At 42.2% G+C, this 15,748-nt stretch overlaps 1 protein-coding gene across 2 annotated transcripts in view; it reads right to left on the bottom strand.

Annotated features, from left to right (window-relative positions):
* Window positions 1-1,329: 1,329 nt before the first annotated feature.
* hpse (heparanase) overlaps window positions 1,330-15,748 on the bottom strand; it is a 42,076-nt gene continuing 27,657 nt past the window's right edge. Inside the window, exons 6-13 of one of the 2 annotated variants that reach the window (XR_005282617.1) lie at window positions 11,577-11,624; window positions 9,308-9,401; window positions 9,120-9,226; window positions 7,985-8,099; window positions 6,013-6,128; window positions 5,781-5,927; window positions 1,522-1,774; window positions 1,330-1,466 (exon numbers count right to left, since the gene is read on the bottom strand). Coding sequence is in view for 1 of the 2 variants with exons in the window: in XM_038306938.1 (XP_038162866.1) it covers window positions 1,615-1,774; window positions 5,781-5,927; window positions 6,013-6,128; window positions 7,985-8,099; window positions 9,120-9,226; window positions 9,308-9,401; window positions 11,577-11,624 (787 nt within the window). In the remaining variant the exon portion in view is untranslated. Of the gene's footprint in view, window positions 1,775-5,780; window positions 5,928-6,012; window positions 6,129-7,984; window positions 8,100-9,119; window positions 9,227-9,307; window positions 9,402-11,576; window positions 11,625-15,748 lie in introns of both variants that reach the window. The other variant, XM_038306938.1, reaches the window with a different exon arrangement.

Genomic DNA, 15,748 nt, shown 5'->3' on the forward strand with positions numbered 1-15,748 from the left:
CACTCAGCAGCCAACAGAAGCTGGAGCTGTTTAAACCACTTCAATTAAACCGACAGGATGTAGAGCAAGTGGACTCTTTTAAAAACTTAGGAATAATCCTGGACAATTGTTTCCAATTTAATGAACATATTGATTGTATTTACCATCCTGGAGAGAGATATCAGCTGTGCTGCTGCCATCAACACCTTTGTTTTTAGATGTGGGAGCTCGGCCTGTTTTCCAGTGTAGTCCTGTTTCTCTAACTGTGAATAACTGGATGTGCTCTCTTTTTATCCTCTGACATGGGAGCTGGCCGTTTCCTGGACGGGGCCGCCTGTGGAGCTGGTTGACAGTTGCCTTTTGTATCTATGCTTCTTTTTCTATGTCTGCTTCTGTCTCCTTGAACCCCAGTGGGCCTCAGCAGATGGCCGCTCACACTGAGCCTGGTTCTGCTAGAGGTTTCTTCCTGTTAAACTCAACGCGATTTCTGACATTTTTAATTGAAAACGTTCCCTGGACGGGAAGCAAAATGTCTTCAAACTTGAAAACAAAGTCCAGTGGATTGTTTTTTTTTTACTTTTTGGAATGAATTATTTGTAGGATATTTTCATAAAGCTGACTCAGTCAGTTGGTCTGGGTTATTCTGTTGTAATTTGGTTTTCCTGAAGCTGGCGCACTCTGAGCCTGACTTGGTTACTATGGCATTCCACCCAGTGAACTAAACTTGGTGGGGCCCGGTTTAGAGGCAACAAAGGTAAAACTATGTGTCTGCTTTGTTTAATCCAGCAGCAGGGGGTACAATAAGTGACTGAGAGGGAATTGGTGCCATCTTTTGGCCCAAATGCAGTGTCATCAAAAACAGAACAACTTATAATCTACATATTCATTTTCTGCAATATCATATTATGTGTAATATTTTATTCCAGCAAATATATATTAATGCACAATTGTGGAATTTAAAAATTAAACACACAAGAAGGGTTAATTAGCTGAAGCACCAGAACTGGAGCTCAGATCAGATCCCACAGAACCGCTCCAATCCTGTCCTAACTGTTCCTCAGACACTTTGCACAGCCTGCAAATAAGCTGTATTTGAACAACTGTCATTATGAACACATAAGAAATCATACATTTGTGATATGCTTTCCATTTCTGGCAGATACCTTAGAGTTTTAAATTATGTTGAAAGCCATGTTTCTGCAGGGTTAAAATTCCCTGTTATATCTGCTCAACTGCCTCAAAAAAATTAATCTGAGAGAGTTATGTTTGTTTTATAAAGTGTTGATTTGTGTAACTTCTAAGGGGATGGATGGATGATGAATGGCAGAGCATACTTCCCAAACAAGCCAATGACAGTGAGCTGAATGTCCTTTATTCAAATCAAAACAGGAAATGGAGATGCTTTAAAGTCTTCAACCACAGTAGTGCATTTGGGAGGTAATCTGGTCCATGGAATCTGACCAATCAGGTTAAGCATTAGTTATAATCTGTGATAAGGGGCAGGTCCGAGAAGTGGATTAAAGCAGCATAGAAGGCTCTAACAACAGGAGCTCCTGTATGAGAGAACGTCCAGAGTAGAAGATGGAGTCCCCTTCTTCACCCGTCCTCTTCTGTCTCTCACTGGTCAGCAGTAGCTCAGCTGCAGGCCGAGGCCCGCGCCTCCAGGAAAACGAAGAACCCCAGGGAGTACGCAGGAAGCTTCAGATGTCCAGCTGCAGGTAGCCGAGCACCGCTAAGATCGGGGAGAGTTTTATTGTCCACCATCTTCAACAGGACTCCATTCAGCTGCACAGACCTAGAGGAAAACACATAAGCCTCCTTGAAGAGTCGCCATTATCCTGTCATTCAATGAAGTGAAATCTGTATGAGAGATAATACAGCTGGGAGGGATGAAAAAGAAGCTGGACCATTCTGACAAATGCTACTCTTAAAGGGCCAGAGCGTAACAAGAAGATGACTCCCTGAATGAAAATCCTCTTAATAAGGCCGATGCACCACTAGATGGCGCCACACTCCTGATCAGCCACATCTGCAGGACTTTGTGAAGGACTGCTGCTACCCTACAGATAACAGTCTATCTGGGATGCAGCTAAAAGCGCAGTGCATCATGGGAAGGACCTCTGACCTGAGTCAGCTTTAGAGTCTAACACAAGCGCTTTAGTTCTGCTGACATCAGCGAGCCGTCGCAACCAGAACGCAACCATGTGGCTAATCCTGAGGAAGCACCATGCTTAGAAGGAGAATGCGCTGATCTGACTGCTGCCCTGTGTGTGGCGGTGGCGGATCCCAGTTTCACCATTACGCTTCTTCACAGACTCTACAGAACAGAATGATGCGGGCCCTGAAACAGGGGCGGAGCTAGATGGGGCGCCATGGGGTCCCTACCATTTTTTCCTACTAATACAGACGGTGGCAGCAGTAATACTCTGAAGTGAAATGTTCTAGCTTATTTAACATTCTAATTTTCCATATATTAACAGTTACATGACAACAAAAAGTCTGTGGTTAATTATGCTCATCAATATACTAACATAAAAAGATACAGAATTCATTCTCTTTTCACAAATAGATTGTCTTATGGGGTAAACAGAAACTTATATCTTTACAAATCACGAAATCAGAGATAAATAACTACTTAAATAATACTTAATCAATTAAATGTAGATATTAGAAGATTGAAATATTAATTTCATGCAGAACTATTATTGATCAAACTATGTAAGTAATGACAATGATTAAGATGGCCGCCCCAAAACTCAAACTTCAAAGAAGAATTTTCTCCATTACACCTTTAACAGCATGGATGTTTAAATATATGAATCTATTTGTTAGCAAAGGCTGCAGGAAAGTATAGTTAAGCCTGATTTATACTCAGAAACCGGTCGTCTGTGTGTCGCAGTTAACGCAGATATTCTGGTGCACCTCTCCAAAATTGTAGGTGACCATAAACAGATAGGAGGCCTCTGATTGGTCAAATCTACATCCGCTCTACACTATGCGTATTTCCTGTTTGGTAACTAATGGCTGTAGTGCCGTCCACAACGCCTGGCACACCTGACACTAAGCCAGACACCGTACAGGACGCTAGTTCATATCTCTGTGCGACTTATGTTGGTTTGCACCCGAAGCCAAAACACGCAACGCCACGGCCAGTTTTTGGGGAACACTGACGGGTGAACTGTGTGTCGTCCCGCGTTGGATGAGCGGTTGTAGACAAGCTCGTCAAACGGACACACGGACACCCACAATCCTAGCTAGTTGCTGATTGTCCCTCTTGCGTTGTGGCGTGGAATAACGTAGCGCAGACCATGCTTCAACATTGGAAATTAATCAAAAATATCTGCGTCATACCTGTGACACACTGCAGTGGGAGGATAAACAGCCCTTTAGCCTTTATTTAGAACATATGGATGATGTGATTCCGTAAAAGTTTCAAAAACGATCCACTGGACTTGGTTTCCAATGTTTGAAGACGTTTCGCTTCCCCTCCAGGAAGCTTTCTCAATTCAAAGGTCTGGATCCGCAGTGAGTTTGAGTCTTTATATAGACAAAGCCTTGTATCGCTTGGAAACATGCAAATGGAAACCGATGAGCGGGTGGTTTGGTTCTATTGTTAGCCTGTAATACCTGAAACCTGTCTATGATTCTGAAGGTTGGTCGTTAAAGGAGGGATTGTTCACCTGGCTGAAGAGGGGAGGTACTTTGTCCCTCTGTGATCACGGAGGAACAAAGTAAAGTTAGAAACAAAGCCCAGTGGATTGTTTTTAAACTTTTACAGAATGACTATGACCTGAATGACTGAGAATCTTCATCAGCATGGATGATGTGGTTGATCATTTTCCTTTTAGAGCATTGTAGATTGACCCTGAGGTTTCGGCACCTATCCACTTTCGGCCACCCTCACTGTACATTGGTTATTGCCTGGCCACCCTTATTAACAATTCTGGCTACGCCTCTGCCCTGAAAGCACCTTAGATGTGTTCTCATCCACACCCACCCATTCCTGAAAGGATGCAACCAATGAGCTTGAAATCCTTTTCTTCTTCCCTTTCCAATGTACAGCAATCATCACCAGGGGCGCATTTAGCAAATTTGGGGCCCTAGGCAAAGAAAGCCAGAGGGCCCTCCGAATTTAGACGACCACAGAAAACAGACCCATTCTACAGATAGGGAGATGTTAATAGAATAGACATCCATTATCTGTTCTAGGTTGTGTCCCTCTATTCTTGTCCCTTTTCTTCTTGTTTTCCTCTCTATGTTTTGTACTCAGCTGACTTTTCATGCTGTCTCTAAAGGAATGAAAGATTTTTTCCAAGCACTAAGCTCACTTAGCTGATTGCTCCTTCCTGTGTTTCCAAAAAGGCGACGGTAAAACTCTGCTCTCCAGAGCGAGTAGATTGGTAACCCCGCCTCCTGCTCTCCTCTATCTTGTCTGCTGTCATGATTCATGCAGCTATTATTTCATCCAAATGAAAAATGGAGAACAGATAAGCAGATCATGGCTTGTCTACAGTGAAAAGAAGGACTGGGTTATTTACTTTGGCCTTTTTGGAAACACAGGAAGGAGCAATCAGCTAAGTGAGCTTAGAAGAAGTTTTCTTGCCTTGAAATTTGGATCAGGGAAATTAAGGGTTAAATGTTCAAAAGAGTTGTAGGAATTAATTGTTTTGGGAGTAATCAGTAAGTCAGACTGGAAGATTGTTGCTACTCCTCCTCCTCGCCCAGAACTTCTGGGGATGTGAAAATTTAAATAGCTTGAAGGAGTTTCCTCATTTATGCTCACATAATCCTCTTGCTGCAGCCAGGTTTCTGTAAGGCAAAACAAGTCAATGTGATTATCACAAATCAAGTCATTAACTAGTAGACTTTTAGAGGAAAGCGATCTTATGTTAAACAGACCGCATTTAATTGTTTTAACTTTTTCCCCAATTGGAGTTATTTTGATTTTAATTAGATTATCATGATTTACTCCTTTGGGAATCTTTGCTAATTTATTAGATTTTGGTCGTGGGCAAGACACTGTCTGGATGGAGTAAAGAGTGGGTAACAGTAGAGAAGCTGCAGAGATGTGTGTTAAACTACAACTCTGCTTCCTGGTCTGCACCCTGGGTGGTCAGGGTTTTGGAGGACTAATAAATGTGGCCAGATTCCTAGAAAGAAGAGCTGCACCATCCAAAGTGGGATGGATGCCGTCTCTCCGAATCAGACCAGGCTTTCCCCAAAAGGATTGCCAATTATTAATGTAGCCCACATTGTTTTCAGGGCACCACCTAGACAACCAGCGATTGAATGACGACATGCGGCTAAACATGTCATCACTGGTCAGATCAGGGAGGGGACCAGAGAAAATTACGGAGTCCGACATTTTTTTGGCAAACTTACACACCGAAGCAACACTAATTTTAGTGACCTCCGATCGGCGTAACCGGGTGTCATTACCACCAGCGTAAAATTTAAATTTCTGTATCTGTAAAATGTGTTGTCTCCTCAATTCAGAGGGCCCTCTGACTGTTTTTGCCCAGGGCCCCGAATTTCCTAAATCCGCCCCTCCCTGACACTAGTGTAGAAGCTGGACAGAGAAAATAAAGGAGGAAATGGATGTTTTGCTGCTTAAAGCCGCAGATTTGATTCATTCTTCATAGGAGGGATTCTCTTGAATAAGTTCAGGGAGTTTCCTGTGAATCAGAGAAGTCAAACAAGATGCACATGCCCAGAGGCACCAAGTCCAAATAAATCAGATCTTCCCCGTGACTCCATGTCCCTAACTTAGAAAATAAAGGCAGCATTGAGTGAAGAGGCACCTGGACTCCAGTCCTTCCTCCCCCAGCTGGTCTGACTGGAGAACAAAAGTGTCCACTGTGCTGTTGGCGATCAGGTCAGGAAGGGAGATCCTGGCTAGCTTCCTACCAAGGTTCATCCACAGCAGAACCACGGCGCCTCTGGCGTAACTGCAGACACACAAACAGGGAGATGACAGGTTCTCTGCCAAGCACTCTGATTAGTTTTTGTTTGAACCCATGTTTCTGTAATTACCTCTTCCTGTTGGCACAGTGCAGATAAAGCCTGACTCTTTTATTTCTGCCAGAATCAGAAACGTTCAAAACTTCTGGTCCAACGAGCTTCTTGTAGAGAAGCGACAGCCAGTAATCCTGGAAGGAGAGCCATGCTTCAGAACACAGCCAGAACAAATCACATCCATTCTAACGGACCTTCTCTTGGTATTTAGAGGATTTTAATGCAACTAACAAACACAAGGAGCCTTTTCCAGCTTCTATAGAAATGATAAAAACATCATCTACAGTCTGATAGTTCCGTAAAGATCTGGACTGATAAGCCCTGAGCGTCTTAGGGGCAAATTCCAACTGAAATTACATATGTAAATTAAAGCAAGAACAGCTCCCGAACGATAAATTGGAAATACAATTGTATGTATTTGTGTGATAGAACGGTACTGAGGAATACTTTTCAAGTGAAATCACTATTTTAAATGTCACCATGTCTGATTTATAGGTGATTAAACAAAGAAAATATAAAAAATATTTAGTCTCGCCAAATTTTCTTCCAAAATAAACACTGAAAATAACCATGAAAGCCCAATCTCGAAAAAGAGATTTTATCTCAAGGGACTTCCTGGTAAAATAAAGGTTAAATAAAAATAAAATAACATTTGAAAGTCTGGAACCCTCAGACTCTATAGAGCCACATCTTGACTATAAGTCAAGCAAATTTGGACTGAATAAGTTGGAGCATGTTTGTTCCACAAAGGTTTTAGTGAGCAGTGTGCTAGGTAGAAAGTGTGCTAGGATTTTTGCAAAATACCAAAAGTGCAAAAATGTTTTTTTTTTCCTCTCTCAAAGGGAATCTGGTCAGACAAATATGCTGATTTACATGATTGGAGACCTTCTGCACAAGAAAAAGCCTTTGCTAGTAAGATTTAGCAGTTGTTTCATTGAAATTTACCAATAATATCACCAAACTGAACAGAAAATAAGAAGAGTAAGCTGATGTAACCCACAGCGGGTACATCACCTGAAATGGTCGCACAATTACCTCCGACATGTCAGCTGGAATTTTAAATCTCATTTTATTTGTTTACACAGCTACAAAAAAAGGCATTTGTCAAAAAATAATTTTAAAACATGTTTTAGAAATGTTAAAGCCCGATTTTAAAGGCGTGTGGATGAAACACCATGTGACTGTGCTTTGGCCATTCCTATAAATAAACATGAGCAGGTGTCAGTTGGGCCCTGTAGAAGGTTAAGGCCTGAACACACCGACTGGTGCGACTTTTTAATCTCCAATCCCATTTTTTTCCCGTGGCTCACTGACCGCCTTTAGAGAGGCTCCGACTGCGCAGGGTGAGCAGATCTGTACAGAACAAGGTCATCTTCTCCTTCTTATACCTCATGAGTCTATGTGTTGGATCAAGTGGATGCTTAGTTGTCTGTATCAGAAAATGACACGCCATCAATGCCCTGACCTGTATGCGTCTTGCCTCTATGCGCCAGGATTACAGATAGCTTCCATTTATCAGACCGGCTCCAAGATGAGGATCAACATTTTACTATATCCTTTTTCTGTCCTCCTGAAGTTGTTTTATTTTTGAAGGAGATTTATAAACTGCGCTTTCTGTCCCTTGTTTTTTTGCGAGACCCATGAAATTACTGCGTAGTCCGACTAAAATAGACTTGGGGTCTATCTCAATCTGATCTATGCTGCCCCCTGCAGGAAATCACATCGGGTGTGGTCCCCCATAATACCCATTGACTACACGCCACGACCTTGTCTGACCGATTTTCTGTCGGATCTGACGTAAAATTGGATGTTCTGGCCTTTAGAGGTTTGGTCACATGAGGGTTCTTACGAGCAGCTCTAGATAGATAGATCTATGTTTTGTGGTTTTGTGGTTGTTGTTTTTGGTCCCTTGTTGAGAGATGAGCTTGGATCAATCACAGACGCAGATTAAAAGCAGAATAATGGTCCGATTCTGAGGAAACGGTCTTACAGGAAGAGGATCCAGGTTGTCATCGATCAGGTGGTAGCTCCCAGAGCCCAGCAGCACCTGCCTCATCACCACCTCCAGGCCCAGTCTGGCTCCCAGGCCCAGTTTATCCAGCCACCTGCACACAGATCCACATATCTCTGTATCTAATCCAACACCAACCCGACAACATTCTGAGCAGCATCAGCAGTCTGCTTCAATGATCATCAGAAAGCTTAGCATCGGATGCTTCCTGTAGCATTCTCTGCTAACGCTTTTAGCTGAATTGGTCAACAATTTTCTGTTTTGTTGGGTTGTTTTCATGCACTGCAAAAACAATCTAGAAATAAGTTGATTTCTTAAATTAAGTGTATTTAATTGAGCCGGTAAATAAGACGAATGGAATGAGTACTAACTAGATAATAATATGCACTTAAAAAAAGAATATAAATTTTTTTCTTCTTTTAATGGTCTTGTTCCATTGACAAAGTGTCTCACTTACCTCCTCAGTTCCATAGAAAATGACTTATTTAGATTTACATTTGTCCAGTGTGCAAAATATGGAAATTTAAAATAGTCATTTTATTTTAAATAAAAACCATCTGTTTTGTTTTTATTAATTGAGGAGATCAATGAGACACTTTGCTAATGGGCAAGACAATTTACATTCAAAATAGGGGAAAAAAAACTGCAGTCTCTCATTTCTAACGCGGCGCCGATCTCTGCCACTCCAGGTTCGGGGATCTGAACCCGAGTCGTGGCGTTTGCCCATCCTTTAGACAGACTGACCCATGTTAAACTGCTGTTCACATGGAAGCCTTCTCCACTTCGGCCTTCAAAGTTCTCGTTTGAATATTTGCTTCTACCACCAATTGAATGATGATTTTAAGTTATTTCCTTTCCTTTCTTGGTGAACTTTAAAAGTTCACCAGCCTTCAACTTGTCCAGATGTGAGTCGACTCGGCCTAATTTTGTGAATGGGCTAGTGTGGAGAAACCTTCCAGCAGAAAAACACCCTGAACATCCAGCTAGAGATAGAATGAATGCGTTAGAATAGCCTAGTCGAAGGCCAGACCAAATCCAACTTAATCTGGATCACACTGATCCAGATCAGCATCATGGCTGAATGGAAACCCCGCCATAACTGTTGGTGACTCACATAAATCCTGAGACGAAGGTGTCTGACAGTCCCAGCGCTCCTCCTCCATAGGCTGAACTGGTCTCTCCAAGCCACACCGCCTTCCCCGGAGACTCCTGCTCCACTTTCTGAGCCACAGGAGGAGCAGACAATGAAACATTTCCTTCACCGAGCCCTGAACGACTCCACTCTCCATCTGATCAGCTTACCTCTAGGACTTCATTGGTTTTCACAGCCAGAGTGTCCAGAACTTCAGGATCCAGAAAGTCATCTAATGAAGTGTCCCTGCCATTCACGTAGTAACTAAGAGACATAGAGATGGAATGAGTCCATGCATGAAGCAGATTGTCCCTCCTGACACCCATCAGAATCATTCTGACTGTTTCCCAGCAGCCAGACTCCAGACATAAAGCAAACAAGTGAACAGACCTCTGACTGCGTCACTAACTCTAAAGCAGAGTCGTTAAACTGGGGTTCTCTAGGTCCCTGCACTTTTCAGACTGGTCCCTCGTCCAACAGACCTCAACCATGTGGTTTAATTACCTACTGAGGCCCCTGTCAGACCTTGCCGACTTACCTGTAACGTATGAACCCACATATGGCAAATGCTGTATGCCAGCATATGCCATATGTACTCGCCGTATGTCAATTAGAAGCACGTGTTTCAGTGTGCCCAGCGTACAGCAGCGTGCTCATAACTTATACAAAATGTACCCATAACTTATCCAACACATGCCAGCCTTTTTCCCATATTTTCCATACAGCAGGCATACGCTGGTCTAAATCGTCAAGGTGTGACCGGGGCTTTAGAATCCAGTGATGTTCTCCAGAGTTTTGCAGGAAAACCCATCCCTTGTGGAGCAGTTTCTGCTTCTTTTTCTATGTCTGCTTCTGTCTCCTTGAACCCCAGTCGTTAAAAGGGAGTGTTTCCTGTCCACTGTCGCTACAAGCATGCTTGGTGTGAGGGATTGCCTTCGAGTCAATGAGTCAATGCAATAAACTGGTTTTCCTTAGATAGAAAACTTTGAATTTGAACTTTGATTTGGTGAACTGTAAAGTCCCTTGAGATGACATGTGTTGTGAACACAATGGAACAATCAGGGGTTAGCGATCCGATCAGCGGTTAGCAATCTAATAAGGGGTTAGCGATCTAATAAGGGGTTAGCAATCCAATCAGGGGTTAGCGATCCGATCAGGGGTTAGCGATCAAATCAGGGGTTAGCGATCCAATCAGGGGTTAGCGATCCGATCAGGGGTTAGCGATCCGATCAGGGGTTAGCGATCAAATCAGGGGTTAGCGATCCAATCAGGGGTTAGCGATCCGATCAGGGGTTAGCAATCTAATAAGGGGTTAGCGATCTAATAAGGGGTTAGCAATCCAATCAGGGGTTAGCGATCAAATCAGGGGTTAGCGATCCAATCAGGAGTTAGCGATCCAAACAGGGGTTAGCGATCCAAACAGGGGTTAGCGATCCAAACAGGGGTTAGCGATCCAATCAGGCGTTAGCGATCCAATCAGGGGCTAACGATCCAATCAGGGGTTAGCATTCTAATCAGGGGTTAGCGATCCAATCAGGGGTTAGCATTCTAATCAGGGGTTAGCGATCCAATCAGGGGTTAGCATTCTAATCAGGGGTTAGCGATCCAATCAGGGGTTAGCGATCCAATCAGGGGTTAGCGATCCAATCAGGGGTTAACGATCCAATCAGGGGTTAACAATCCAATCAGGGGTTAGCATTCTAATCAGGGGTTAGCGATCCAATCAGGGGTTAGCGATCCGATCAGGGGTTAGCGAACAAATCAGGGGTTAGCGAACAAATCAGGGGTTAGCGATCCAATCAGGGGTTAGCGATCCGATCAGGGGTTAGCGAACAAATCAGGGGTTAGCGAACAAATCAGGGGTTAGCGATCCAATCAGGGGTTAGCGATCCGATCAGGGGTTAGCAATCTAATAAGGGGTTAGCGATCTAATAAGGGGTTAGCAATCCAATCAGGGGTTAGCGATCAAATCAGGGGTTAGCGATCCAATCAGGAGTTAGCGATCCAAACAGGGGTTAGCGATCCAATCAGGCGTTAGCGATCCAATCAGGGGCTAACGATCCAATCAGGGGTTAGCATTCTAATCAGGGGTTAGCGATCCAATCAGGGGTTAGCATTCAAAACCGGGGGATTAGCGATCCAATCAGGGGTTAGCATTCTAATCAGGGGTTAGCGATCCAATCAGGGGTTAGCGATCCAATCAGGGGTTAGCGATCCAATCAGGGGTTAACGATCCAATCAGGGGTTAGCATTCCAATCAGGGGTTAGCATTCTAATCAGGGGTTAGCGATCCAATCAGGGGTTAGCGATCCAATCAGGGGTTATCCAAAGCAGCTCTCTAACCACCAGGCCACTTGTTACTCAGGGTTCGTGGACTTGGACCAAGTTTCTCCTTCAATGTTTTAGCTCATGCAGATGCTGCGGCGCTCAGGGACTCACTGGTGCCAGGTGCAGGCGTCGATAGCGTCGGCTCCACCTTGAAGGAAGCTGCAGAAAAGATACATGAAGAGGAGTTAGACTCTGAACCACATGAAGAGCACACAGGTTCAATTCCACCAGTCTGTCTGAAAGGAAATCAGTCAATATTTATAATGCATAAGGTTGTACTCTAATTGAATAAAAAGTACTTGGTAAAGCTGTTATGTAGCAATTGTTGGCTCATGACATCTGCTCAAAATAATATAATCAGATATTCCAGAGTATAAAACAACTGAAAATGCCACATCTAAGATTATTAAGGTGTGCAGTAAGATCATGGGTGTGCAACAGAAAAACTTGACTGAAGATCAGGTAATCAGGAAGGCCGAGTCCATTTTGGATAATTATACCCATCCCCTAAATAACGAATTCCAGTTTCTACCCTTTGGTTCCCGTTTTAAATATCCACCAGTTCGGACCAACAGATACAAACACTCCTTTATTCCCTCTGCTGTTCTACCAGAGAAAGCAGATAGCCATATGTTGCATGCATTCAGGCCTATGCTCTCATTCATCCCCTTCCTCTCTCTTTTATCCACCTTATTTTTATCTTTTTAAAATATTTTATGTGTTTCTCCTTTTATTTTTTATCTGTGATTTGTGAATGTGTGTGTGAAAGGTATACTACTACTGCACTACTACTATGGGACAAATAAAAGCTACTGAACTGAAAATATAATAATTTCTGTCATACAAAACACTTTTCTAAATGACATTTTCCAAAATAAAAGTATAAACCTTTTTACTGTAGGTAATGCATAAATGTCAGGGAAGCATAAAGAACTTTAGGCTGCAATATCTGCAGCTTTCCTCCATTTTCACCTCATCTGTCAATTACTCAGATATACTGGTGGTTGGTGGGGAACTGGAACACTCAATCAGGGATGGTGAAATGTTTAAACCTTTTTACATATATGAAAGTAAAAAGTAGCTTTAAGTATAACTACTCCCAAAAGTATTTTTTTCAATTTTCTCAAATGTAATTATTTATACCTCTGATCTTAACCCATCTCCTTGGTGAGCAGTGGGTCGCCACCATGGGGAGCAACAGTGGAAGCAGTGTGTGGTCAGAGATCCAGTGTGCCAGCTGTGGGAATCAAACCGAGCACTTGCAACCTTCTCAGAGCACAACGCCCTGCTCTGACCACTAGGGCAACACTCACCCTACAACCTACTGAGCAGAGGAGGATCTAGGGTTCTAGGAGATGAGGGGCTTAGCCCTCAGGGTGAAGATGAGAGAGTAGACTTTCTGCTAAATCCTGTTATAATGTAAAATATGACAGATTATTGGATTAAAGGAATTTCTAGTATCCTACATGTAGTATCCTACAGGCTATCACACATAACAATTCCTCTATTAATCAACAATTAAATCTGTGGAGTTGGTGACATTTAATCATTATTTGCCAGAGTTATTAAAGGGCAATCATATATTTTAGCCGCCTGATATAATCTGTTCCCCCTTTTAGGATCTTTCTACAATTTATTTTCTGATTAAATGTTTATCTAAAATTTACAAATATTCCCCAAAAAGTTCAAACCAAAAATCACTGGACTTTGTTTTCCAAGTTTGAAGATGTTTCATTTTCCATCCAGAAAGCTTTCTCCATGCAATGGAGCAATGCTATTTTCATTTCATAAAGATCATCAAACCAACAGTCGTATTTATTTGAACTATTTTGGATTTCAAAATATAAAATAATAAATCTTTCAAACATAATATAGAAAAATAATTGCAGTTTCAAAATTCACAGGATTCGTTACTGTATCCCATGTTATGGGGGAACGGATTATATCAGGAGGCTAAAATATATGATTCCCCTCTCATAACTTTGGCAAATAATGATCAAATGTTTCCAGATCCACGGAGTTTGTTGTTGATGAAGAGAGAGAAATAAACACAGTTAAAATAATTCAGGTAAATTAACTTCTTCCCATGTTATGGAACGGATTATTTCAGGCAGCTAAAATATCCATTCTCCCCTCTCATCCTTCCAGATCTTTGGGAAATAAAGAGCAAATGTTTCCAAAGTCTAAAAAAAAGATTGTTATGTGTGAAAGCATGTCAAATACCAGAAATGTCCATAATCCAGTAATCAGTCATATTTTACATTAGAAGGGGATTTACCAGAAGGTCTACTCTCTCATGTTTTTGAGTCCAGTTTCCATCCTCTAATATCCGCAATGACAAATGATAAATACTCACTACGTGTTGAAAAACTGTGTTTTGTGACTGACTTTTATTTCTGTCAGGCTGAAGGGACAGAAGCTGGAAAAAGACAGATTCTCTTGGCGCTTAAAATAACAAAACAAAACAGCTTAAAAAGGATCTCGTCTATTTATTTATTTTACAATTTTATAGAAAACAGCTGCAGATGGATGTTACAACCTTGGTATGAACATTTGAGTTGTTTTTAGCAAGAAATCGATCAGAAGCGCCATGAAAATGGTCCCAGCCACCATGTCCGCCTCTCTGGCTTCAATGCGTGGAGAAGAAAGCAGAATTTCATCGGGACAAACAACGTCTGCAAGTCGGTCAGAGCTTCACATCCCTGGGACATCAGTCCGTTTAGCAACAGCTAGTGGTGACAACTTCCTCCTCTGCAGGGGAATGCTACAGGCTGCTTTCCTGCACATGCTGCTACTTCTGCTACCCTCAAAAGTGAGATCCAGGACTCTGGGGAAAACATCCGGGGCTGCAGCCCCCTAGATCCGCCACTGCTACTGGCACATCTAAAGCCATTTTATGGATCTGCTAACCTTTAATAATCACTATTTATTGGAATGATAACATCTGAAGCGGCTGCAAGTAGCCACTTAGTATTGACTGTGTAAAGAAGAGAGACAGAATCAACATGAGGAGGATCCCCATGACATGATGAACAGGTTTAAAAGATTGTTTTTATCCTTCATCTTTGTCTGCTGCCAGATGTTTTCACCTAAATAGATACATTGATTCATTTCCATTCAAGAAATAAACCTGTAATGATTTTTGTGGTCACAACAGGCAAGCCGTTTTGATAAGTATTCATTAGTGCTGTCAAAATTAACGTGTTAACGCGAGATGATTAACTTCTGTAATTAACGCAATATTTTTTTTAACGCATTAACGCAGTCCCGCCCTGTTTTACCCATAATTCAATTGTCCGACATGAGCGAGATGGAGGAATCAGAAGAACCTGTTGGCCCGCTGGATAGACAGTTTGAGTATAAAAAAAACAAAGACGGGACAATAAATAAACATTTGCTCACACTGCAAGAAGGACTTTTCGTTTCACCGAAGCACTTCGAGCCTTAAATATCATCTTAATGCCAATCATTCATTTGTTGGGGCTTCAACTTCAGCTGTTACGACTGGCAGGCGTCACACCACCCTCACTGAACGCAGGGCATTAAGTAACGGTCCGCTTTACGTTCAGAAAATGTTAACCAGTTAGTTTGCCTTAACAACTGGCTAAAAGATGAATAAATAATAGGTAAAATGACCTCATGTAATTGTTTAAAAGTCAAGCTGTTTGTTTTAAACGACAAAACGTTCCATTCACCCATCCTGTATTTGCTAAAAAAAAAAAGCAATGGCTAAGTTGCCAAAATTGTTGAGAATTAAATTCTTTTTTTGGGTTTGTCATTAATGAAAACTACCGTATTTTCACGACCATAAGGTGCACCGTACTAAAAGGCGCAGTCTCAGTTATGTGTGCCATTCCTGTATTTAACACACACATAAGGCGCACCGGACTATAGGGCGCGTTTTTTATATACAGGTACATGTCCTCTACTACCTTTAAATACCTCTACTGCGTATTTTAAAAATACAGCGGGCCCAAAACTGAGTATGACTGTGCTTTATTCATGTATTTATTACAAAGTATTAATCAAACCTGGGAGCTGGCCGTGAGACAGACACATCGCAGATGACACAGCGCTGTGATCACTCCTAAATTAACTTAAAATCCTGAAACCTGCCGACGGAATATGTTCGCTTTTATTGCCGGTATCCTGGTGCCTGCAGTTTAAATTATTTAGATGAAAAACACCTGCCAGCCGCCGCGGTGAGGCTGCTGTTGAAGGGATTTACTGTCGGTGCACCGCTGGTATGTGGGGGTCTGAGCGCCTCCGACAGAAATAGATAA

Source organism: Cyprinodon tularosa, unplaced genomic scaffold, assembly GCF_016077235.1.
Source record: "Cyprinodon tularosa strain WSP-4 unplaced genomic scaffold, ASM1607723v1 ctg598, whole genome shotgun sequence".
NCBI lineage: Eukaryota > Metazoa > Chordata > Actinopteri > Cyprinodontiformes > Cyprinodontidae > Cyprinodon > Cyprinodon tularosa.